Genomic DNA, 27,773 nt, shown 5'->3' with positions numbered 1-27,773 from the left:
ACTGTGCCCGAAGAACTGAAGTCAACCACATAAGAGAGACGTGAAAAGTGTGTGAGAGAGGCGGGAAGAGTGCATGAAAGAGAGTACGAGTGAGAGAGAGAGAGAGGTACTGGCTGTTCTTCCCAAATAAAGCCTATTCACTTCAAAGTAAGGTAGGTGTTCAGAGAGGCAATGACCACCCTCCAGCTGACAGCGGGGCACCGAGGAGGGGCACTGGACCGAGAGAGATGTGTTCACTGATAGAGAGAGCAAGAAAAGATATCGGCTGTGCACATTCTAGCTTCCGAGTATAAGTGAGAGCAACACCGAGACGAGTGGGAGGGGCACCCAGAGGGAGTGTTGGGGTGAGAGGTGTACGAGTGAACATGCACGATGAAGTGCAGAAAGGCAGCATGTGTGAGCAGACAATGCAGAATGGAGACAGGGAGTGTGAGGGAGGAATGATAGAGGGCAATGGGAGTTCTCGATGAGAGGGGACAGTGGGAAGTGTGAGGGAGAATGAGAGGGGCAGTGAGGACGTGGGGAGAGATGACAAGGTTCATGGAAGTGCGAGAGATGACAGGGTTGGTGTGAGTGAGGGAGAGATTAGAGGTGGGAGGGAAAGGTGAAGGTTGGTGGGAGTGGCATGTCTCAGCTTCATTTGCCCAGCCCTACCCTTCCCCATGGGCCTCACCACCACAGCTTGCTGGGAGGAGACATACAAAAAGTACTGCTCCTTGCAACACACATTTATTCCAACTACCTTTCACTACTAAGCAGCGACTGATAGTATGATGCAATACATGTACCCCTATTTGGTTAAAATGTGTATATATATATATATTCACTGAAAAAACCATAGGTTTCAGGGGTGTTATAGTTAGCTGGACATTTCCCTCGTACAAAACCCTAGAAATTCCCCTGTTATAGTTAGTTCAGCTAACTGTAACTCGCGCCCCCGCAATGCACTGCTGATGACGTCACATATTACATCATTCATGACATGGTCCGTGACATCACTCATGACATCACTGATGACATCTCAAATAACATCACTGATGACATCATCCAGTGACTGTGTGTTTCTGTAAAGTTTAAATATATTTTATATATTTATAGTGAAAGGCCGGTGGAAGAATGAGTGGGTGTACAAGTGTGTGAATGGATGATTTTCTCGGTGCGTAACTGACTCTATAATCTATAAGTGAGTCATTAAATGTATCTTACTGCGGACTAGTGACTAAACTGTGTAAATGTCTGTATGTGTCTGTGTGTAGATGTATAAGTGGCTGCATGGTTGTGTGAATAGCTATATGAGTGTCTATATGGGTTATTGATTGGTTGTCTGAGTATCTGTATGGGTGCCTGAGTGTTTGTGTGGGTAGGGTGTGTGTGACTCTATGCATAGATGTGTGAGTGGGTTATTCTATGGGTGCATGGTTTTAAGAGTGCATCTGTGATCAACTGTATGGTTGGGTGAGTGTATGTATGGGTGTGTTAGGGATTGAATGTATATCTCAGTGGTACATGTGTGACTAACTTCATATGTGAAAGGCAGTATATATAAGATAATATATAAGCGTATATAAGTGGGTATATGTGAGAGTGTGTAATTGTGAGAGTGGCTGTATGGATGAGTGTGTGCTTGTATCAATGATTGTATAAGTGCGTAAGAATGTGGTACTATTTTTATAAGTAAGTGAACTTGAGTGTGTTTAAATGTATAGGTGAGTAAAATGGACTGTGTTTAATTACTTGCACGACTGACTAGGTGTGTCAGTACCTCAATGGATGATTGGCGGTCTGTGAGTGTCTATATAGGTGTATAAATGCATATGATAGTCTTGTACGGAGTGACTGTAAGTATGAGTGACTGTACAGGTGAGTGAGTGGAGGTGTATGTAGACCTAAGAGTTAATGAGTGGGTATGTAGCTATTGGTATTGGAGTATCTATGGTTTTGAGAATGGACGTCTGAAATTTTGAGTTGGTGTATCAAAGGTTAAATTAGGGTGTGAAGATGCAGTAACTTATCACATGGATGATGTCATCAGTGATGTAATTTGAGATGTCATCAGTGATGTCACTGACCATGTCATGAGTGATGTAATATGTGACGTCATCAGCAGTGCATTGCGGGGGCGCGAGTTATAGTTAGCTGAACTAACTATAACAGGGGAATTTCTAGGGTTTTGTACGAGGGAAATGTCCAGCTAACTAGAACACCCCTGAAACCTATGTTTTTTTCAGTGAATTTCAAAGGTTTTTTAAATGCCAATTCCTAACTATAACGCCCCTGAAACCTTTGGTTTTTTCAGTGAATTTCAAAGGTTTTTTAAATGCCAATTTCTAACTATAACGTGCATGAAAACCTATGGTTTTTTCAGTGAATTTCAAAGGTTTTTAAAATGCTAATTCCCATCTATAACTTATCTCTGAAGATATCCTGTTTAATGATATTGATTGGATTTGTATATCTTTCAAATTCAGTGTGTCAATTTCATTAATTATTTAAAAATACTTTTTTATCACCATTTTTTAAACCTATTTTTTCAATTAATTCATTTAAAAATTAAAAAATATGATTTGAACTTAATGGGGTTTTCAAACATATTTTTTTAACTATATGTTCAAAACTTTATTTTATATATATTTTTTCAATGTTTTTGGATCCGCGCACCGTTCTCGATCCCTACGCGATAGCATCCACGCATGGTAAGCGTTGGGTACGTGTTTAGTGCGCGATTGCAATGCGACCGGTATGCGACTCCCAGCCTATACGCGACACGTTCGATATACGTAACGCGGCGTTTACGCGATGCGTCATCTGCGTCTGACGCGGTAGGTGCGCGGATCCCGCGAAATATTTAACATTTCAAAAAACATCTATCTATATATATATATATATATATGTATTTCATGTGAATATTAACCCCTTCGATGCGCATGACGGAGTGGTTCCGTCATGCGCATCGGTTGCGCTGTGCGTATGACGGAACCGCTCCGTCATGGCCCCGCCCGCGCAATAGAACCTTCAGCACAGCGCGGTAATCCGCGCCGCGCTGAAGGGGTTAATTGAAGACAAACTCTAAACTAGTCTTAAAACTAATATATATTTTCACATCTAATCATATAATTTTTTTTTAATCAATTTCGCGGATGCGCGCTGGGTGCGTGCTGCGTAAGCAAAGGGTGCGCGGATCCCATGTGACCTGCAAAAAAGAGATTTGATTGGTTCATTACACTTCCTCTTCTATCTATTGAAAGACCCCACCCATTTCAATCATTCTTCTTTGACCTTCTTTAGAGCACCATCTCTTTGGAGAGAAGAAGATTTTTTTAGACTAAGTTTACACTTAGCTCTAACTTTTTTCAACCAAAAATGGCTTCAGGGCAGCAGGCATCACCTGCATCACCTCATACTTCTGAGGATGAATTTTTGGCGGAGGCACCACCCAAATAACGGTTTTCTTCAGTGGTGTGGACATTTTTTACTTTTCCCGAGGGGCAGAATAAGACCAATGCCACCTTGGTCACGTGCAAGATTTGCAAAAGAGTCCTGTCGCGAGGGGATCCTAACAAGAAATACTTGGCACGGCAAGTATGATGAAGCACATGAGGACCCTTAGTCCAAATAATATTGCACGAGAAGAGTGCCGACGGATGAGAAACACTCCTGCTCCTGCGCCATCCACCTCATTGCAGCCGAGCACCTCAAGAATGCATCCATCAGCCTAAACCTTGGACATCCGTCCTCAATTTACATTTTTAAAAGTGCTCTGCACTAAGTGCAATGCGACTTTGTGCTATGGTGAGCAGTCGATCGATCTGATCTGCCGCCGGCAAGAAAGTCACATTTGCTAGTTTTTTTTTTTTGTTTTTTTTTTATTGTTCCCTGAAGTTCATTGTTTGGTTTCTCCTGTTTTTTTTTTTTTTTTGTTGCAGAAAAATGAAAAAAAAAAAAATATTGTTCAGAAAACTCAAACAAAATTATAAAACTATAGAACTAACTTTCCTGGTTTCAAAAAAGAGCTAAATTTCTTTGTTAGAGTTAGTTTAGATGAATGTATGTGTAGTACGTAATTGACTGAATGAATGCATTAGTAGCGTATGGTGAATGCATAAGTGCAGAACTATGAGGAAGTGCTGCAGCATCACACAGTAACCTCTTTAACTGCAGTGTGCTGTAGTACTTCCGAAGCACAGGGATGCAACATATGTACATAAATATGTTGCAAATCTATGCTTCTGTCTGCACGGCTACTTAAACTGCAGCCCTGTGGTGACAAAGGCACCCTAACACCATAGTGCAAGGATATCTGTGTCATGTGCTGTTTGTTTCTCTTCAGGAAGACACACCTTCCTGCACAAAAACAATGAGAAAATGCATTTTTCTCCTTCAATGTATGCTGAACATTTCAGCATGCATTGAAGATATAAAAATGTGGAGAAATTAAAACAATTCTCCTTGTTGTGCTTTCCTACACCAATTTTAGAATGGTGCACAATTCACACACATCGAGATTTATGATTTATGATAAATCTAGACATGTCTTGTTCTATGAGTATTAAGTGCAATCATGCACAACAACACTTATAGAACACCCTTTCAATACAAAGTGGTCTGCATGATGATGTTGTATTTACATGGAGTATAAAAAGTGCACAGACTGCCTTTTCCTCTGTTTGTAAATATGAAAGATTATCTTACACAATAAATATGTTACAAAAAGTGACATATTTCCAGTTTTAAAATTCCTTGCGAATGATAAAAGGTCAGCACAGAGTTTTGTCTGCAAAGATGTTCAAAGAAGAATGATTGAAATAATTGCGGTCCTTCAATTGCTAAAATAGGAAATATTATGAACCCCTCAAATCTCTTTTTTAGCAGGTCACATGATATCTGATTATGGTGAGATTTCAAAACTACAAAGGTATAAACCGAGTGTTTTTAGAAACATGTTTCAACTTTGTAGCTTCTTGCAGACCTCCTCATTCTGCATATTGAGACTTAGTTAAACTTACCTTCACAGTAATAGGAATAAAAAATCGTACACATTTTTTTCACATTTTCATTCCAATCTAAATTCATAAAAATTGCTTATTTTAAAATGTGGATCTGTGAAAGAAAAGGAAAAAAAATTATAACATGTAATAATACATTTTTTACAACACAGCATAATTTCCACAAAGTAATTTTTTTGCCTTTTTTGCTGTTCTCGGAATATATTAAATTTCACTAAAAATAGTGATTTCAATCGTACTCATCACTTAACAGCGGGCAAAAAAAAAAACAATCTCAAAGATTGTTAAAAATATATTCACCGAATCTAATGATGAATTTTTGGAGGATGCACCACACCCACAACGTTTTCCTTCAGTAATGTGGAAATTTTCTACTTTTCTCGAGGGGCAAACAAAGACCAATGCCACCTTCGTCACGCGCAAGATTTGCAAAAGAGTACTGTTACGAGGGGATCCTAACAAAAAATACTAGTGCGGCACAGCAAGTACGATGAAACACCTAAGGACCCTTCATCCAAACAATCTTGCACGAGAAGAGTGCAAACAGATGAGAAACACTCGTGTTCTGTATCTAAAAAAGAATCACAAATAAATGTATATTAATAACTTTCAAATTTATACTATTCCATTACTGTACAAACACATTTTATATAAAAACTGACTAAGAAACTATAGCCCTGAACCACAAGTGTCACGATGATTAAAACACTACATGCATAGTGCATACTACTTTGAAGCAGTTCATGCCCTAAAGCCTACCTCACTAAAAGACTACATGCTAACTAACTAAATGATTACAGTACTATAAGGAGACACACTGGGTGAGTGACAGGGTGTTTGCTAGAAGTGTATGAATACTAACTTGGGAATTGAAGGGGTGAAAGACATCTGTGTAGGTGATTAGAGGACTACATCCATACTGCATAGGCATTTAAAGCAGTCCATGTGCTAAGGCCTGGCTCACTGCATGACTACTTGGGTACTGACTGAATGATTAGAGTACAGCAAGGAGAGTGCCTATGTGAATTTATAAGTGGTAGGCTTTTCGCACAGGGAATGGATTAGTACTTGGTATTGAATGGGTCACTAGAGGAGTGCAAAGGGAGTGACCGGATGTTTGCTGGACTGTATGGATACTGACTAGGGAATTGAAAGTGTGAAAGACAAGTGTCTAGGTGGTTAGAAGACTGCATACATAGTGGATAGGGGTTTGAAGCAGTCCATATGCTAAGGCCTGGCTCAGTGCATGAATAATTAGGCACTGACGGAATGATTAGAGTACTCCAAAGATAGTATCTTGGTGAATTTATAAGTGTTTGGGTTTTGGCACAGTGAATGGATTAGTACATGATGCTGAATGGGTCACTAGAGGTCTGCAAAGGGAGTTACAGGGTGTTTACTGGAAGTGTATGGATACTGACTAGCGAATTGAAAATGTGAAAGACAAGTGTATAGTATGTTAGAAGACTGCATGCATACTACATAGACATTTCAAACAATCTATGTGGTAATGTATGGTTCACAACATGAGTACTTGGAAACTGACTAAATCATCAGACTACTGCTAACTTAGTGCCTGGGTAAAACTTTAAAATTTTCAGATCTGGCACAGTGAAGAGAATAGTACATGGTACAGCACTTTAGTGTCGAACCCTGACTCATTTTATCAATGCATAAGCAAAGAATACCTTCTAAAGCTGCTAAAACTTGACAACATGACCGATTTTAAAACCGTTATCTGTCATCAAATACACTATGTTACCAAATGCTTCTCTCACAATCCTTACCCAAATGTACACAGGCTCACAGTGTGATTTTAGACAAGCAACACTATCCCTAGCAGTTTACCAAAACTCATTCACTAGTCTAGAAGAGGTAATGGTACTGCACACAATCTACATATTTAAGTACAGCACATTTGTGTCAAAGCATGACTCATTTAATCAACACATAAGCAAAGACCGGCTTCTAATGCTACTAAAACTTGACAACATGACAGGTTTTAAAAGAGTTATCTGCTAAAAAATACACGATGTTACCAAATGCTTCTCTCACAGTGGTTCCCAAATGCACACAGACTCAGTGTGATTCTAGACAACAACCACTATACCTAGCACTTTACCAAAAATCATTCACTACTGTGGAACTGATAAGGGAACTGCACACAATCTACATATTTCAGGACTGCACCTTTCTCTCAAAGCATGACTCATTTAATAAAAGCATAATCAAAAACTGGCTTCTAATTCTACTAAAACTTGACAACATGACCGGTTTTAACCGGTTTAAAAAAAGTTATCTGTCAGAAAATACACAATGTTACCAAATGCTTCTCTCACAGTGGTTCCCAAATACACACTAACTCAGTGTGATTCTAGACAAGCACCACTATCCCTAGGAGTTTACCAAAACTCATTCACTACAGTGCAAGTGGTAAGGGAACTGCACACAATCTACATATTTCAGGACTGCACTTTTGTGTCAAAGCCTGACTCATTTAATCAAAGCATAAGCAAAAACTGCCTTCTAATGCTACTAAAACTTGACAACAAGACAGGTTTTAAAACCGTTATCTGTCAGCAAATACACGATATTACCACATGCTTCTCTCACAGTGGTTTCCAAATGCACACAGACTCACAGTGTGATTCTAGACAAGCAACACTATCCCTAGGAGTTTACCAAAAATCATTCACTACTGTGGAAGTGGTAAGGGAACTGCACACAATGATCATATTTCAGGACTGCACTTTTGTGTCAAAGCCTAACTCATTTAATCAACGCATAAGCAATGACTGGCTTCTAATGCTACTAAAACTTGACAACATGACAGGTTTTAAAACAGTTATCTGTCAGCAAATACACAATGTTACCAAATGCTTCTCTCACAGTAGTTCCCGAATGCACACATACTCACTGCGTGATTCTAAACAAACAACACTATCACTTGCACTATACCAAAACACAGTTCTTCATCTAGAAGAAGTACTACATTTTAGTATAGATACATAATATAACTCATTTCACAAATTCATAAACAATGACTGGTTTCTAATTATACCAAAATATAAAAACAGCACAGTTATCGGTCTACAAACACATCAAAAACACAAATGCTTATCACAGAATGGTTTGTACATGCACACACACTGTCAATAAAATTGTAGAGAAAAAAAGTACTCCCTACACTTTAGCAGGAGAAATACATTAGTCTGATTAAAATGAAAATAGTCTACATACATCCCCTCACAATTAAATAACTCACCTTTCAAGTTGTTTTGTAGATTAAAAAGTATATCAGTCACTCACCATATTTTCTTTTACAGAATCTCTGCACTGTGCACCTCTCAGCAAAAACAAAGAATGGAAAAGTTTCCCTTTCATTTTCCACACATATACATGTAAACATCAAATCACAATCCTTCACACATGAACTCAAAAGCAAACACACATTTCTATTGGTAAAACATTTCAACCCTTTCCAACTGAAATACATTTCAACCCTTCCCCCAATCTGCCTTCTACCTGTTACCATAGAAACAGCTCATGGAACACTGCACTGAGCACACGGGTCACAAGTTCAGCACACAATGTTGCTAAACAAGACAGGAAGTGTGCTTGACTTTTCAACATATCAGCTTATCATATATAATGTTCCTTAGAATCTGTTTTTGTCAACCAATAAGAATCATACCTTTAAAAAACAGAAATATACACCCTACCTTTCAGTGTAGAAAGTAGTCATACAACCAATGATTTCTTGTCTTTTTTCAGAAAATATTTCCATGGATCCGCGCACCCAACGCAAGAGAATCCGTGCACCCAACGCGATAGGATGCGCGCACCGTGCGCGCATTCCGCCGTTTAAAAAAAAAAAAGGGACCCCAGGGGGTCCTTCTACGACCCCCTAAGCACCTCTAGAGGGTCAGAGTATTTCCACTCTGCCCCCTTTATATCTTTTACACACTTATTCCCCTTGCTTCTACCGAGGCAGAAAATGGCCGCCAACAGTTCCTGGTTTCGAATGTAGACAGACACTCGACAGCCAATTAGCATTCAGCGTACGATCGGGAGGATGCGCACTCGGTTCGGGGAGGGTGCGCTTACGTTGCGGGTAGGGTCCGCGGATCCTCCCCGTCCATAGATATTTATGTACTTTTAATTCTAATTTTCTCAGGAACTACTGAACGGATTCACACCATTTATGCAAAAGGCACGAGTCTGAACTGAGGACTACCTCTTTGCCAAATTTGGTGTCATTCCGTTTAGCGGTTCGGGCTGCAGCTGCGAAAACAGATCCTATGAGGAAATTGCATGGGGAAAACGTGTTTTGGGACCCCCCTTTTTTTCTCGGCCCCCGCTTGACGAATCACCACAAAACTTTCAGGGTCGGAGCGGAGCTGGCCAAAAGTTTGGAAAATTTTGCGAGGATTCGTCAACCGGCACCAGACTTATTGGGAATAGAATGTTGCGGATTTCCTATGGAAAATAGATCCTAACTATAACTACCTACTATATATATATATATATATATATATATATTCACTGAAAAAACCATAGGTTTCACACATGTTATAGTTAGCGGGAATTTTACTGATAAAAAACCAATGAAATTCCCCCGTTATAGTTAGTGCAGGCAACTATAACTCACGCGACCGCAATCCTCTGCTGATGCTAATACTGTATTTAGACACTTATTTGCCCATGTCTTCTTCCATACATTTTTAGCTATACATATATTACAAATATTTTTTTTTCATAAAGACACATATGTCATCAGCAGAAGATTGCGGTCGCGTGAGTTATAGTTGCCTGCACTAACTATAACGGGGGAATTTCATTGGTTTTTTATCAGTAAAATTTCCGCTAACTATAACGTGTGAAACCTATGGTTTTTTCAGTGAATTTGTACGGTTTTTTAAATGCTAAGTTACTTTACGCCATTCGTGGCGTGCGCGCCCACTTAACGCAGTTCGTTCCATGCGCGCACGGTGCGCTTCGCGCACCGTGCGCGCACAGTGAGCACGCGGTGCGCTTCGCGCACCGCGCGCCCACTTTACGCAGTTAGTGCCGTGCACGCACGGTGGGCACGCGGTGCGCTAGATGGGCCATGTACGCACGATGCTTCGCGCACCGTGCGCACATGGAGGACATATGATGCACTTCGTTTTGAAAGGTAATATTTTAATTTTTCGTATATGTTATAAGCCATGCACAAATGGTGCCCTTCGGGCACCATTTGCACACGGGGTGGAGAGAGTGTGGATAAATTTTTTTTTTATTATTATTTTTTTAAAAAATATTTTAGTTTAACTCATCTTTAATAAGCCATGCACAATTGGTGCCCTTCGCGCACCAATTGCACACGGGGTGGGGAGAGTGTGGATAATTTTTTTTTTATTTATAATTTTTTACCGTACGCGTACGGTAAGCATAATCGGCGAAATTAGCGAAAAAATAAAAATTCCGTTTTTGGCCTTGGGGGATCTTTGGGGACTCCCTCAACATTGCTATGTGTGTGGGAGCTGTCTAAACAGCCCCTTTACATGTTTTTGTGCTTTATATTTTAAACATCACTCAGTGCGAGAGAGAAAATGGTGGCCGCCGCTTCCTGGTTTTGGCCGATTCGAATGTTTACTAAGATCTAAGAGCCAATCAGAATCGCGCACGCCACCGTACGCGTACGGTAAGCGCACCGTAAGCTGGCTCAGATATATATATTGATTTAAAGGCTATTTTCTCAGAATCTACTGAACAGATTTACACCAAACCTACAAAAGGCACTTCCTTGACCTGAGGACTACCTCTCTGCCAAATTTCTAGTAATTCTGTTCAGCCGTTCGGGCTGTAGCCCTGTCTAAAGGTCCTATGGAAAAATGCATGGGAAAAACGCGTTTTGGGACCCCCCTTTTATCTCAGCCCCCGCTTGACAAATCCCCCTGAGACTTTCAGGGTAGGAGCGGAGCGTAGCGCCCCACCTATTTTGAAAAATTCGCGAGGATTCGTCGACCGGCGCCAAAGTTATTCAAAATAGAATGTTGCGGATTTCCTATGGAAACGTGGTCCTAACTATAACTACCTACTGGCGACCGCCAGTAGGTTATATATATATATATATATATATATATATATATATATATATATATATATATATATATATATATATATATATATATATTCACTTTTAAACCCATAGGTTTCACACATGTTATTGTTAGCTGGACATTTCCCTCGTAAAAAAACAATGAAATTCCCCCGTTATAGTTAGTGCAGGCAACTATAACTCACGCGACCGCAATCCTCTGCTGATGACATCAGATATTACATCACTGTATTTAGACACCTATTTACCCATGTCTTCTTCCATTAATCTTTAGCTATACATATATTACAAATATTAATTTTTCAGAAAGACACATATGTAATCAGTGATGTAATATCTGACGTCATCAGCAGAGGATTGCGGTCGCGTGAGTTATAGTTGCCTGCACTAACTATAACGGGGCAATTTCATTGTTTTTTTTACTAGGGAAATGTCCAGCTAACTAGAACATGTGTGAAACCTATGGTTTTTTTAAGTGAATTTGCAAGGTTTTTTAAATGCTAATTCCTAACTATAACGTGTGTGAAACCTATGGTGTTTTAAGTGAATTTGTACGTTTTTTTAAATGCTAAGTTATGTATTTATTTTTTTCTGCCGTGCGCGTACAGTAAGCTTACCGTACGCGCACCCCGCGATTTAAAAAAAATATATATAAAATGTATTTTTCATACTTTAGGGTCCTTCTTGGACCCCCTGACAAACGCTAGGGGGTCTGCAACTCTTTGTTGCCCCCTTTTCACGTTCTCCACCTTTGTTTATCATTGTGAGACACACAAAATGGCGGCCGACACTTCCTGATTTCGACCGATTCGAATGTTTACAGTCATGTAACCACCAATCAGAATTAAGCTCGCGCACGGCAGCGTGCGCGTACGGTAAGCTTACCGTACGCTCACGGAGCGCGCCTATAGATATATATATAGATTTAAATGCTATTTTCTCAGGAAATACTGAACAGATTTACACCAGACCTGCAAAAGGCACATCCCTGACCTGAGGACTACCTCTCTGCCAAATTGCAAGTAATTCTGTTCAGCCGTTCGGGCTGTAGCTTGGACTAAAGGTCCTATGGAAAAATGCATGGGGAAAACGCGTTTTGGGACCCCCCTTTCTCTCAGCCCCCGCTTGACGAATCCCCCCGAGACTTTCAGGGAAGGAGCGGAGCGGAGCGGAGCGGAGCAGAGCGGAGCGCCCCACCTATTTTGAAAATTTCGCGAGGATTCGTCAATCGGCGCCAAAGTTATTCCAAATAGAATGTTGCGGATTTCCTATGGAAACACGGTCCTAACTATAACTATCTACTGGCGACCGCCAGTAGATAAAATATATATATATATATATATATATATATATATATATATATATATATATATATATATATATATATTAATATAATATTGTTAGGTCTCACCTACTGTATACCAACTAATTTTAACTAGATATTTTCCGAATTGGTAATTTCTGATCTTAAAGAGTTATCTATAGAGTCGAGTCAAAAGTTCAGGGGGGATGATTCTGCCCAAATGCAAAAATACCATCTGTCTATCCAAAAACTTAAAGACAGGAAAGACACAGTAGTAAGGTGGTCTGATAAAGGAGGCAATATAGTCCTGTGGCCCCTTAGCATGTATACAAGGGAGGCTAATAGACAACTCTGTGACAAGGAGTGTTATTGCAAGATCAGCCTAATGACCTTAAAAGAAACAAAAGAGAAATTCCATGGTACTCTAGCTAAATCGAGAGGGTTGGGGTTGATATCACAAGATGAATTCCATTTTTTGAGTGTAGATCAATAACCCCTATACTATACTTCATAAAGTTGTTTAAGTGGAAGATAATAAGATTCACACAAGAACATTTAGTAAGCCTACTGCAGGAAATTCTATACTCCATGATTCTATTCAACAAAATTGAAGAACAGCATCCCCTATGTGGAGAATCTACGCATGAAATGCAACTATAGTGATGTGAATACACTAGAGGGGATACAGAGTGAACTCAATGAGAGATTCCGAGTGCGAGGATATGGCAAAAAGGTTTTGGATGTAGCGAAGGGAAAAGCAAATTCGAAAGAGAGATGATGTGTTTTTCAAAACAATGAAAACTAAGTCAGCTGAAGTAGGTTTGGGTCAAATGGGGATGATAAAAGGATACTCAGTCTACCACCAGAGACTTAGGTCAAAAGTGATCCCTTTATTGGTCATATTGCACCTTGAAATGCCCTAGTAACATTCAGACGGACGAAATCTATGCGCAATGAATTAGTAGTAAGTAGCCCAGAAAAAAATCAAGTGGAATCATGGTTGAGGGGGAAGTCTTGGTTTCCAACGAATGTCACAGATGTCAAGCCTGTGGCTATTGGCAGAGCACCAGGGAGATTGATACACCTCTTTTAAATACTCTAATGGTTATTCATAAAGCCTACAATTGTAGGAGTGAATTTGCAGTTTATTTATTACAATGTTCTTGCCCGAAAAAATATGTGGGAAGCGCAATTCATGTGGTTCATGTTAGAATCTTTCAGCACCTAAGAGCCACAACAAATGAGGACAAGAGCTACCCTGTAGCCTGTCATATCCATGAGGTTCTTGGGGGCAATGCACATGAATTAGTCTATTATGTCATAGATTCAAGTCCAAGGAATTCCAAAGGAGGAAATTGGGAACCCCAGCTTAGGAGACTAGAATCTCGATATATAGTAATCCTCAACAGTAAAATTCCAAATGGTCTGAATTCGGATGAAGATCTATTTGTTCATCTGTAAACATTTGTCTCTGCTATCTCCAAGTTCTCTAACAGTAGCTATTGGTAGGCTGCCAGATATGAAATAATGAAACTTCGCCATGTAGAAACACTTTGAATAGATTTCTTCTAAGTTTTTTAGTTTGTTGCCTGTTTAATTTATATGAATGATAATTATCACTATGCTTACTGCCATGGTATTATAGACTCTCAAATTGATCCAAGTTTAACTTTGAAGGTAGACTTTTCAATAATATTTTGTTTTTTGTTAATGAAAAATGAGGGGTTTTTAGAATTTGCAAATTTGGACACGTTTTTCAATGTCTGAAGTATGTAGTGTATGCCTTTTTAGTGAGTATTTGAATAGAATTGGAGGAATTAACAACAAATGATGCATTGCTGATTTACCCACTTGGGGACTGTGGCATTGCATATAAGGAAACAGCATGGAATCCTATCTAATAAATGCACAGAATATGGTGTATAATTGAACGGTATTTTTATTGCTTTTTTTGATTGTGAGAACCTACTCACTTGGGGTTTATTCGAAATATATGGGATTGAAATGTATATGTAGAATTATGTTGCACATTTTTCTGAAAAAACACATAATTCTAAAAACATACAATTGTAACATAACCCAAACATAAAATTAATTAAGCCAGTATTTGTTAAAACGTTAAAAAGATGAGAGTACTTAAATGGCATGAGTTTATTAACTCATTCATGTATTTATGTTTTGAAGATTTGCGATGCACAAAAGCACTTTATATTTATAATTAATGTTTTCTCTTGTCTGAGTTAAGAGAGTTAAGAAAACTTGATTGTTTCTTTTATGACCACGCCGTCGTGTGTGGTAACTATGAAAATCTGAAATGCAATTGCAGTGGCGTCTCTTGTATGTGAGCAAGGCGGATGATTCTGTCGAAACGAGTCAGAGAGAGATAGACACACACAGATGCGCGCACACACACACACACATGCACACACACATATTCAACGTTGTCCTGAACCTAGCAGGCTCATGTTCCAACCGAGCCAGCATTGTGTGCATGTAAAATCAAGTACAGCAATCATCAGGGCTCCATTAGGAACCTACTGCACCCTGGAGAGAAATGTTCTTGATGTAACTTTTCTTTTTTATATAATGGGAACTCAATAGAAGGTAATGGAACACATGGACACCAGTTTCATTACACAAGGACATACTCATTAGGTCTCGCCTGACCCAGCGCATGCGCTGGTCTGGCGAGACATTTTGTGAGGGCTCCAAAAAGTGCTACCAGGCCAGCCTAGAGCTACAGTGCATGTGCGCGCGCGTCACGCTTTACCGCGATTACTTTCACTTTCGCGGCCGCTTTTGATGTTTGATCGCGCTTGCGATCCCTATTGCGGCCGCACGGCCGCTTTGATGTTCTCCTTGTGAGGCTTCAGTAGATTGCAGCAGTTAAAATAATCATTGGCATAGCCAATAGGTCTCGCTTTTGGGACCTTATAAGTGTTTAGTTATGCAACTGTTGCATGGCTAACCACTTATAAGGTCCCAAAGGCGAGACCCATTGGCTATGCCAATGCTTCTTTTTAGGTCTCGCCTGGCGAAAGCAGCGCATGCGCTGCTCTCGCCATGGAGAAGACCTTTTGGAATCAATTCTCCCCGTCGGCTTACGTGCATGCGTCTGCATGGACAAAGATGGCTGCTCTCGCCATCTGTCCAAAGCAGACAGCATGCGCGTGTCCGTGAGACAGTGGACAGTACACCGCCATCTTCTTAAACACGCCGGGTTCCTTCAACTCTGGCTCCGTCAAAAAATGTGCACGTGCGCATGGTACGGCGTGCTTTCACTTTGTAACAGTGCACGCAAGCGCGCGACGGACCCAGAGTTGAAGGAAGCCGGCGTGCACCTCAGTTACAGCCTGAAATACAGAAAGCGTGAATATTCTTTAAAAAGAAGAGATCGTCAGAAAATGCAGCTGAAGACCATTTCTCAGCTGCAGAAATGTAACTCTTCTGGCAGATTTATTGTCTCTCTGGTTGCTGAAGTTTTTCCAAGACAAAAACCGCTATGAAAACGTGAGGTGTGCGTAACTCTGCTCATTGAGGGAAATGTCAAATTGCTTCTAGTGTCACATGTCAACCGAATTGTCAAGTAATGATAATTATTCAGTACCAGTGTTCTGACAACGCAATGTCTGGCATGTCAGCCAGTAGCACGTAAGCGGACATGCCAGCTAGTAAACAACTGACCAACATATAAGCCTGTAGCACTCTGACATTTCAGTCTGTTGCATGCTGACCAATATGTCGGCCAATTGCACACTAGCTAACATGTTGTGGTATATCACGTGGAATAACATGCGTACATCTGCCTTGGTTGCAGAGTAATTTATTTTGAGCAAAACATTGTATTTTTTAGTAAAAGGAATACAGCTATTTGGACCAGTATGTTTCTAACAAAACGACATTATTATCGACAATCTCTAGAGAGGGGCCATAACGTGAATGGGCATAACATCTAAACTGATGTGTCTCACGTATCTCAGCTGTTTTGAGGTATAATAGTACTCAGTTTGTTTTACAATCGCGATCGCTTTCACTTTCGCGATCGCTTTCACTGCCGCTTTTTATATGTAAGCTGCACTTGGGCGCTCTCACCCCAAAGTTTGTAGTGCACTTTGAACCTGCCTCACCTCGTAGATCGCATTAGGCAGTATTTTTAGTGGCGACTGCACGCTGCTCTTGGGCGCTCTCATCTCGGTTCTTCTGTTTTACTAGGAATGCGCTGCACCCCGTCTCTTGTTTCTAATATAACACGCCGATCCCCCCCCCACCACACTTTAGGCTAACATGGGCTAATCGCATCTACTATGCCCCCCTGTAAATCACTTTTGGGCTGCGAACCATGTATATATGTTGTTAGTTTAGCCGGCGCGCACCTCAGTTACAGCCTGAAATACAGAAAGCGTGAATATTCTTTAAAAAGAAGAGCTCGTCAGAAAATGCAGCTAAAGAACATTTTTCAGCTGCAGAAATGTAACTTCTGGCAGATTTATTGTCTCTGGTTGCTGAAGTATTTCCAAGACAAAAACCGCTATGAAAATGTAAGGTGTGGTTAACTGCTTATTGAGGGAAATGTCAAATTGCTTCTAGTGTCACATGACATTTGTGCCACTTGTCCTTTCTGTTTCGGTTAGTGTGCGGTGAACCGAATTGTCAAGTAATGATGATTTTTCAGTACCAGGGTTCTGACAACACAATGTCTGGCATGTCAGCCAGTAGCACGTAAGAGGAAATGCCAGCTAGTAAACAACTGACCAACATATAAGCCTGTAGCACTCTGCCATTTCTGTCTGTTGCATGCTGTCCAATCTGTCGGCCAATTGCACACTAGCTAACATGTTGTGGGATATCACGTGGAATAACATGCGTACATCTGCCTTGGTTGCAGAGTAATTTATTTTGAGCAAAACATTGTATTTTTTAGTAAAAGTAATACAGCTATTTTGACCAGTAGGTTTCCAACAAAACAACATTATTATTGTCATTCTCTAGAGAGGGGCCATAACATGAATGGGCATAACATCTAAACTGATGTGTCTCACGTATCTGAGCTGTTTTGAGGCACAATAGTACTCCGTTTGTTTTACAATTGCGATCACTTTCACGATCGCTTTCACTGCCGCTTGTTATATGTAAGGTGCACTTGGGCGCTCTCCCCCCAAAGTTTGTAGTGCACTTTGCACTATATATGCATATAAAACAATAAAAATATGTATACAACATGTCAATGTATATATAGGCAGATATCTTGACACATACGTATGCACATGTATATAAATATACATATCAATACATATGTATACACATAAATAAAAAAAGCATATATATACATATCAAAAAGCATTAACAAAAAAAGAAATCGCCTTCAAAAACATAAAATACATTTGCTTTGCTATACATACCATTAGCAAAGCAAATGGCTTTAACTTAATTAAAAGCGAGACCTATTGCATTTTCAATGCTTGTTTTTTGTAGGTATGGGGAGATAGTGATTTGCGTAGAATCTCACAATGTTGACACAAACCTGATTCCCCAGCTCCAAAGATGGCAGCTCTAGCATTTTTTATGTATTTGATGGATATATGTTTTTACTGTATGTAAGAATGTTTTCTAGTCACACATTTATTTACAGATTACATTAGCCCGGGTAATTCTTTTTGTTTACTATGTCCAGGCAGACACGTGCTCAGTCTTGCATAAGTCTGGTTTCATAAAATGGAGGGTAAAGGACCTGTGTCTGTCTTGGAACACATTCCAATTACTCCAGGGATCAATAAACGTCTATAGAAGCAAGCACTGGGCCTCCTTTAAAAACTAGAAATGTCAGACTCCAAATGTTTTGTACATAGATCAAAAAACAACCTGAACGAACAGGTAAAAAGAACCTAACCTGAGGGCGTCGGAAAAACAATTGGATTCCGAAAGTCACCAGAACAAGGAAGAAAGGGGCAAAACTTTTCCTTTCTTGAGTCCCCTCACTCACCAGGGTTTCCCCACGGTGACATGCTTCATCATTGGGGTCCTCTCAGTCCTCTACGGGCTGAGGCGTGCTGCAACTTGCGGATTACGTAGGAGCACTTAAAACAGATTATGTGTGGTGCAAGTGTAGTGAAAAGTAGTGGGACAAAGTGATTTAAAATAATCAACTAGTGGGCCAAATATATTTTGGTTGTTTTTTGATCTATGTACAAAATGGAGGGTGAACCTAACCTCCAAAATCTCTAATTCCCCCCTTTTTTTGTTAACCAGACTCCAAATGTTGGCTTTCCAGTCGACAATTCGAATAAGTGATCCAAATGTGTGTATTCCGACGAGCCAAAGGTTTGAATTCTGATTGATCAAATCCATTGCCTAGTTCTGAATGTGTAAATTGCGATTGAATATCCTGAATTCTGAACGCCTATTTGAGACTTCAAATCCACAAATGTGAAAATGTCGACATATTTAAATCTATCCAAATATTATTGTTTGTCATTTTCACATTTCAAATATGCGTACACCTAGCGCACAATTTTATTTGAGGTGAGTTCTGTGGAATTTCTTAATGAAAGCTGGTCCGCAAATCCTGCTTGATCCTTGAAACAGGAATTATAAAATGATTAAAATAAGTTATTTCACCTCAGAAGGATGGAAGGCTGAGTCGGTCTATATTGCAGCACATTTATGAGTGAAAGGTTGAATATAGATGCCTGGGTTGAGTACATGTATCTTTCAGGGTACCTTAAATGAAGAACACATAAACCTACTGGTTTGCAAATCCCTTTTATTGAAAAACAACGTTCACATTGGCGGGAACCTGCTACATGGTCCTGTGCCAGGTGTGAATGGCTGGCCCAGGACTGCAAGTACCAGAATGCACAGTGCGGAAGAGCTACTCACAACTGACATGGCGCGCCTCGAGATTTGAGTGTTGCATGTCTGGGACAGTCCTCCACACGAAGAACTTGGTGACTGGGGTTTGGTACCGATTGGTCTATGATATAAAGCATCCTGATAAGTGGGAGAAGGGAGATGTCAGAAGAAAAACAAGCAAGCATTAAAAAGATCACCATTGTCACCCACAAGTTGTGCAAAGAAATGGCCAACGGGTGCCTAGGGGTAAGGATCAAGGGCTTGGTCAATGAAACTGCACACTGAATCTTTTTATATACTCTGCAAAAATGCTTTGTTAGTAATGGTTGAGTTCATCACTTAATCATTACGCCATATCCGCTGAAGGTACCATTGCTGATGTGTTTTCCTGAGGGATCTTTCAATCACAAACGGAGATATTTCAGTTATGCTCAGCTAAGAGTCAGTAAAATTATTTTGCCCAAAAATCAATCGCACTGTCCAGATCTCTTGGAGTGAATTTAAGGTAATTTCCTTGACAGCTCAATCAGTCTCACTTTCGTGGTTTTCATTGTGTGTTCTAAGCATAGTTGTGAAAAGACATGGGGCCCTACTCCACTCTCATTGTGAGACAAATGAGTGCCTTTTAGAAGTCCATGGGTCTGGGGCCGAGCCAGTCACGTGTTGGCAGCATTATATGTGAGAGGGAAACATCCTTTACCACACAATGCCTTTAACACCAGCATTTAGCATTGCTACCTCTATCACACATGGTAAGTATTGGTAAATACTGGTAGGTGTGCTCTGTGTATCGAAACAAAAAATAAATAAATGTTTTTTTGCTTTTAGCCAATATATTGTTTTAGATTGATGAGGGCCCGGCAGTATCCCCAACAATAAAGTTTTGCAAAAATCATGACAAAAATGGAAAAAAGTTAGCATGGGCAAAGCAGAAATGCTAGTGGACAACCCCAGACCAATTGGCTTTGATAGTGCTCATTATTAATATTGCATATATATGAGAGGTGGAGAGACAGTTTATAGAATCAGCTGTAGAGACAGACAAGTACAGACATACCTAGCCCTGTGCACCATGCACAACATACAGGACAAACAAAATGCATCAGACACCACAGCTGCTATCAGAGGGGAAAGAGTTGTAGCAATGAGCATGTAAAATAGTATCCAGCAGCTCAGATTGATAACCAGAAACCTGTTTTCCATTAGCAACAGGAGCCCACACAAGTGTCACTTGTGGGAAAATGCGCATTACCGGGACTGCCCATCCTATTATTCCTTCTGAAATGAATACAATATAAATGCGCCAGATATGCAAGGACGTACATCCGGCGTCTCCAGGTTGGTTTTGATGATGTAGTGCTTACCAGAAAAACGTGCACGACAGGAGCAGCTTGAGGCGTTGGAGTTGCGCCAGTTGGCCTTAGCTGCACAGCTCAACCTCGATCCTATCCCTACTAAACGACGCAACCTGCTGCAAGCGCAACAAGAACTGCAGCAGTGTTTAATGGGGGAGGATAAGGCTATTTGGGAGGCGTCTGGGCATCGGGTTTATCAATAGGGCGACAAATCGAGTAGAATGCTCCACTGGCTATGTGAAGCTGATAATTCCCCTGCGATTGTCCCCACTATCCGCGGCGCAGATGGTTCTCTATGCACGTCCCCGGAGGGCGTTGCCTGGGCATTTGTACAACACTTCACGACCCTATACGCACGACGTGAATTGATTTTGGCCGATCTAATAGCGAATTCCTCACAGATATTCCGCTGTGGAAGCTTTTGGACCAGCTACACGAGCAATTAGAGGCCCCAATTACAGTGGACGAAGTTACGGGTGCCCTCAACATGATACATCCAGGGTGCGCCCCAGGTCCTAATGGATTCCCCATGGAATGCCTGCGGCCGCACATGCATCTCTTAGGGCCCCACTTATTGGCGGCAATCCAAGAAGCAGAGGAACAAACCATATTGCCCCAGGACTGGTGCCATGCTGAGGTAGTGCTGTTTCTCAAGCTGGTTCGCCCTCCGGACGACCCTTCCTCCTATCGTCCCATTTCCCTCATCAATTTCGAGCCCAAACTGTTGGTGAAGGTCCTGGCGGATCGCCTACATCCCGACCAGTCTGGATTCATGCCCCACAGAGCCACCCGCCATAATATCAGGAGGGCACACAGCGCTATGGCAGCTGACTCAGCGCTAGGCCGCCCGGCCGCCATGCTATTGGCCTATATAGATAAAGCTTTTGATTCATTGAGTTGGGTGTACCTTTTCCAATCGCTAGAGGCGGATCATTTTGGGCTGTGCTTCATTGCCTATGTGCGCCTGCTTTACACTGACCTAACGGCGTCAGTGCGCATTGCTGGGCACCGTTCCCACCCCTTCCCTATTCACAGGGGCACTAGACAGGGATGTCCTCTGTCCCCGCTGCTGTTCGCTCTGGCGGTTGAGCCTCTAGTGGCGTGGGTTAGAGGGGACCCGGTGCTCTGGGGCTTTGACTGGTCACGGTCGCGATCGGACTGTATCGCGTTATATGCGGACGACGTTCTCTTTTTCATGAAGGTCCCCTGGTTCTCTGGGCCCCGTATATTGCTAATTCTTAGGTTGTTTGGGGAAACTACAGGCTTACACACGAACCCCACAAAATCTGTGCTGTTTCCAGTGTGCGGCCATCAGGGGCGTGATGCTTTGGGCTTCACAGCAGTCCCGGGCGACGGACGGCTTCAAATATCTGTTTTTGTATCCCCATGCCCCAAAGTCTCCTGGGCACACAATATCACTCCGTTGTTGGCGAGTCTCAATAGTGAAACGGCAATGTGTTCCTCCCTTCCATTGTCCTTATATGGGCGTTCAGCCATCTTTAAGATGGTGTCGCTGCCCCGGATACTGTATCGCCTCCAAAACGACCCTATTCCGCGTTCTTGGTTCGCACAGGTTGACGCCATACAAAATAGATTCCTTTGGAACAGTGGCACGGTGAGGGTTGCACTCCTTACATGTGTGCAATCTACGTACTGCGGGGGGATTGCAGCAGCTGACATTTACTCTTACTATGTGGCATTCCATATACTTGTGGTGTATGAATGGTGGTATAACTCCCCCACAGATCCGGCATATGCGATTGAGCTTGAGGCAATGGAACAAGCTCCTCTTCTCCACCTTCTCTATAGTGCCACCCGCTTAGATTTTATGCCTCCCGCTGGAAAAGTCATGATACTGTTATGGTGGGCTACAGTCAGACAGATGGGTTGGAACTGGAAGCTTACCCAGACGACACCACTCTGGCAGGGCACGTATCTCTGCCCTGTGGGTGCCCTGCGAGGGTTCCAGGGATGGGACTTAGTGGGGATCTCGACCCTGGGGGATGTGATGCGGGGTACTACATTGAAATCTTTACAACAACTTCAGGAGGGGTTCGACCTTCACAAATCACAATTTTACAAATTCCTCCAAATACGTCATGCACTCACTCCCCTGATATACACACTTGAAACCCCCCCCCAGAATTTCACCCTCTAGAGGGCCGCCAACTGATGGGTGACCTTGGCCTTCATAAGATCAGGCAGATATACCAGACCCTGACGACTCACACACCGACGACACTCGACAGGACGCATTTGGTGTGGCAGGCCGATATCCCGGACCTGACGTACGACAACTGGGCCGAGGCCATCGCCAGTCCGCGGGGCACGGCGTTCTCCACACAATACCGCCTGATACAGTTTAAATGCCGGCTTGTTTCACACAGACCAGACTCTGGCAAATGGGTATCATTCAGTCCCCCACATGTTTGCGGTGCAACCAGGAGGAGGGTACATTCTTGCACACAGTCTGTAGTTGCATGGCGTTGCAACCCTTTTGGCGTAGAATTCGGTCATGTCTGAGCGAGGTGCATTCATGGGAGCTTCCGTTTGATCCGCGCCTCTTCCTCTTACACAGCACAGACGATATCAGGGGTAATAAGTACAAGCAGCATTTATTGTTTTTAGCTCTCACTATAGCCAAGAGGGACATTGCACAATTATGGAAAGCGACATCTTCCCTGACCATGGGCCAATTGAAGACCGAACTTGATAGATGTAGGGGGGCCGAGATTGAAGTCTTTCTAGCACGTGGATGCCCTGCAAAACATCGGAAAATATGGACTCGTTGAGCGTCATACAGAGGAATCAAGCTCCCCCCCCCCCCTGCCACCTACAGACCCTTAAATGATGCCTTATCTCCCTGAGTGCCTCCTGATCGGCCTTTCCCGTACTGTCTGTCACTGATCCCCGTGCATATATGTTATGTTGTCGCATCTCGGGATCAAAAACTGTCTGTAGTTTATTGCATTTGTTTCACCTGTATGTTTGGCGGGTGTTAAAAGTTGGTAATAATGATGGAATTTCCGTGCTGATAATCCTTTTTGTCGTACAGGACATTGTAGGGCTGTTGCCCAACTTTGCAACTAAAAACCTAATAAAATTTGTCGTTATAAAAAAAATGAACATGACATTGTGTAGAATAACTGGTGCGCTGTATAGAAACCAGGCCTAACGTAAATAACGAGACCAATGCTTCTGGAAAATGCGTGAAACATGTTCCAGCCCAAATTAGGATCAGTTGATTTCTAAATGTAAGCATGAGTAAATTACATGGAAAAAACTGCACATGACAGGAGGCATGGCAACACGAGTCAGAAGATAAATAATTAACCAAGCAGTCCGATTTCCAGATGAGGCATTAAGGAAAAAAAAAACGAGCAATTTTTGGAGAGAGGATGTGGTGTAACATGGAGGGCTTCGAGTCTTTGTCGGTTCTCCCCATGCAAGCAAATGGGAAAAGAAGTGCAACAAAACAAACAGAAATAGACAAACGAGCAATAATACGTGTAACAGGTAAAGTCTCAAGAGGCAGGAACCACCTACGGAAAGGAGGGACAAATGTGAACAATTAGCCACAGAAAGAAAATGAATTATGAAAAGCACAAACAGAAACAAATGGCAAGCAAGGGGCGTGCTTAAAGCCCACAGAGGAGATACCGCATGTTTCGAAGAGACAGCACATGCGCAGCCTAGGCGAGACCTAAATAGGTATGCTTATCTTCCTTGAAGAAAAGAAAATCGTGCTGGTGCATCTCATCATTTAAATGGTGCCCAGTGCTGTGAATGAGTGTTGAGGGCCATAAATGCTGGGCTACTACTGCAGCAGGAATTCTGGAAAAAGAAACTGGTTCCCAGTATCCCTCACTCTCGCAATCCCTTGATCCAGTATTGTTTACCCACTGTGCACCATCTTCCCACTCCTTGCACTTGTTGCGCAGTGCCCCAATTGAGGTCAAAATTGTATTCTCAAGGAGAAGATGTGGCCAGTCGTCCTTAGCTCAGGCTGAGAAAGACGATGGGGGGGGTGGAGGGGGGGGCACTGAAGACCTTTTAGCCCAATGTGCGTTGCATGCCTTAATGTGAGCCTAGGGAAACCCTTCAACGGTGTGCTGAGTGAAGACTGCACACATTTCAGTGTTGTGCTATTGCCTCCTATCCTTATTGGTGTCCTGGATCTGAACATGTTCTACTTGTCTCGGTGCATTGCCATTTCATTTTCTGTAGTGCACTTTCTGTCACCTTTGTTTTTGCAGCTGGTACATCAGCTGGTGAGATAGAACCTTGACACATCTTGGGAAAGAGGACATTTAGGTTGTGAGATCTGCATTAGTTTTTAGTATACATTAGCTTTGGGTCATGTCTTCAAAATATTATGAGGCACTTGCTTTTGAGTTTGCTTATCTAGCACCACACAGGTACTTTTTCTGTCCTTTGCAGATTTTAAGAAATCTGAAGTCGATGTACTAAAACCACACACCACAACACTATTCCACAATTAAATTGTGTGCTTGTCATGGGTTTAGAAAATGTTCAGTTGCTTTGTTTTATTTGCTAAGTAACAAATAGCATTTTTACTGAGGTTTTTGAATAATAATACAAACGATAAAATAAGAAAAATGCAATTTTTGTAATCAATGTGTCCATATTAGAACTTCTCAAAACATGTCATCTGTTCATTGTTTATGGTTTTACTCTGCCCTCAAGTCTAACACTGGCTGTATACATTCTTTATTGTGTTTTCAGATCCTAGGGTTAAAGGATGGCTACTTTTGGACAACTACATCCCCTCATTTCTCTTCACTGTCTTGTACCTGTTAATCGTTTGGCTCGGACCAAAGTACATGAAGAATAAACAGCCAGTTGCTTGCAGGGGCATTCTAGTGGTGTATAATACTGCCCTTACTTTGCTGTCGCTGTACATGTTCTATGAGGTACGAAAAACATGATTCCTTGAAATTAGCGACTGTATCTATCTTTCTCTCCCTTGTCATTTCTCTTTCTACATGTATTTGTCTAGTTAGTGCCTATACTGGTTGTCCTGATGTACTGAATTATATCATGTATCTCTTGGTGAGGAAAAGAGATGTGTGCAAAACCACCCTGAGCAAACATATTCACTGCTGTAGGAAATAGACCTTTCTGCAGGGTCACCCCCAGACGTTTTGACTTTCTCCTTCCCTTTTTGCTGAATTTGTTTTTAATGGCTTTAGGATGCTGGACACTTCACCAATGCTAACCAGTGCTAAAGTGCATGTGCTCTTTCCCTAAAAAGTGGTTACCTTGGCTTATCCACAATTTGCATATTTTATTTACTTACAAGTCTCTAGTAAAGTGCACCACATGTGCCTAGGGCCTGTAAGTTAAATGCTACTAGTGGTCCTGCAGCATTTAAGTAGCCCTTCAAACATGTCTCGGGCCTGCCATTACAGAGTTGTGTATGCAGTTATGAGCTGTCATGTCGACCTAGCAAGCTAATCTTTTTGCCAGGCCTAAACCTTCTTATTTTTTAATACATCCTAGTCACCCCTAGGGATGGCACTGGGAAGCTCAGAGCAGAGTTCTACATATTTAAAAGTATGACATGTACTTTTAAGTTTTACATGTCCTAGTAATTAAAAACTTCCAAATTAGTTTTTCACTACTGCAAGGCCTCTTTCTCCCATAGGATTACATGTTTTTAAATGTAATTCCCAGTTGTGAATAGATGGACTTTTCAGGTTTGGTGTCTCTGGACTCGCAATTTAAAACCACAATTTATGATGAAGTCGGATTTTAAATTGCAGTTCTGAAAATGCCACTGAATCTGAATCTCTGAATACACGTCTGGGGTGGGTGATAGCTGGGCTTTGTGCATTCCCTCTAGAAGGCGATGCACAAAGGGTGCTTAGGTGTGAATTGATTTGCCATCCACATCCTGATGGGCCATCCTGGGCAGGATGGGAGGGAGCGCTGGACATAGCCTCACACTTACACCTTAATATGATGTGTCCTGTCCCCACACAAAGGGCTGAACACCTCCCTGTAGTGAGTCTGGAGCCGCCAGTGTAGGACCTTTGTGCACTTCAAAGGCCTTTCTTTAAAGCCTCTCCCACTTCAAAGGCACAACTGGGTATAAGTACTGAGCCTCTGACACCACCCCTTCAGTACATTTTGGGACCTTTGAAGAATCTACCAGGAAGAAGAATTGCTGTACTGCTGAAGGACTGCCATGCTACTTGATTCCAGCTTCTTTGTTGGACTCCTGCCTTGCTGTGCTGCCCTCCTGCCTGCTGTTCGCCTCCCTGGGTGAGAAGGACTAGACCTGCATCCCTTGAACGCAGAGTGACTCCAAGGGCTTGCTGGCTTGCCTACTGATCTGAAGTCTCAGGGACATAAAAGACTTCCAACTTTTTTTTTTTTTTAAATATTTTATTTTTCCTCCGACCAGTAGTTACATGTCAGTGAACCATCATAAAGTTAATACATGAATTTTATTTTCTCTAGGCACTAGAGAGTACATTCTACATCCAATAGTATACATTCTCCACATTGCCCCGCACTATTTTCACCACTTACACACAATTTAATGAGAGACCAAAAAAAATAAAATAAAAATAAAGGAAAGAGACCAAATGCCCCCCCATCCTGTGTCGTGTACCGTCAACCTGACGCATGCCCCCACACCTCCGTCTCCGCTGTCCCGTCCTTTCGGTGCTCACCTAGTGTGTAGGTATGGGATCATTCAGGGCATCAAGTTCCGCAGGCTTCTGCAGGTATCGGACCAGTGGTTCCCAGAAATCCCTAGGCCTGGAGGTTTGTGGGAGTTCCTCTGCATATGTCTGTCGTTTTACAATATACCATGTCTGTGAGCCAGTCTTTAAGCCTTGGTGGTCTCTTACTCCCCCATCGCATAGCTATTCGTCTCTTAGCAAGTAATAATGCAATTGCCAAAAACTTCCTGCGTCTTGCGTGTTTAAGCTTCAGGAACCCCAATAAACACACTAGCGGTGTGTTAGGAATCTGTTCCGTCAGCATGTCCGTGAGTGCTGCGGTGACCTCCTGCCAGTATGTCTGCAGCTGATGGCACGACCAGGCCATGTGTAAAAAATCTGCATTCGCACCACCACATCTCTGACAGCTATCAGTCTCCCTTAAGCCCAACCTATGTAACCTAGACG

General features: G+C 41.8%; 1 protein-coding gene across 4 annotated transcripts in view; it reads left to right on the top strand.

Moving 5' to 3' along the window:
- ELOVL5 (ELOVL fatty acid elongase 5) overlaps positions 1–27,773 on the top strand; it is an 800,547-nt gene that overhangs the window by 387,678 nt on the left and 385,096 nt on the right. For all 4 annotated transcript variants that reach the window (XM_085610846.1, XM_085610847.1, XM_085610849.1 and 1 more), the window contains exon 3: positions 25,360–25,547. In XM_085610846.1, coding sequence (XP_085466972.1) covers positions 25,360–25,547 — 188 coding nt within the window. The remainder of the gene's footprint in view (positions 1–25,359; positions 25,548–27,773) is intronic.

Source organism: Triturus cristatus, chromosome 6 (genome assembly GCF_964204655.1).
Source record: "Triturus cristatus chromosome 6, aTriCri1.1, whole genome shotgun sequence".
NCBI classification, from domain to species: Eukaryota; Metazoa; Chordata; class Amphibia; order Caudata; family Salamandridae; genus Triturus; species Triturus cristatus.
The sequence above is the reverse complement of the archived record's forward strand: the minus strand, read 5'-3'. Positions and strand labels throughout refer to the sequence as shown.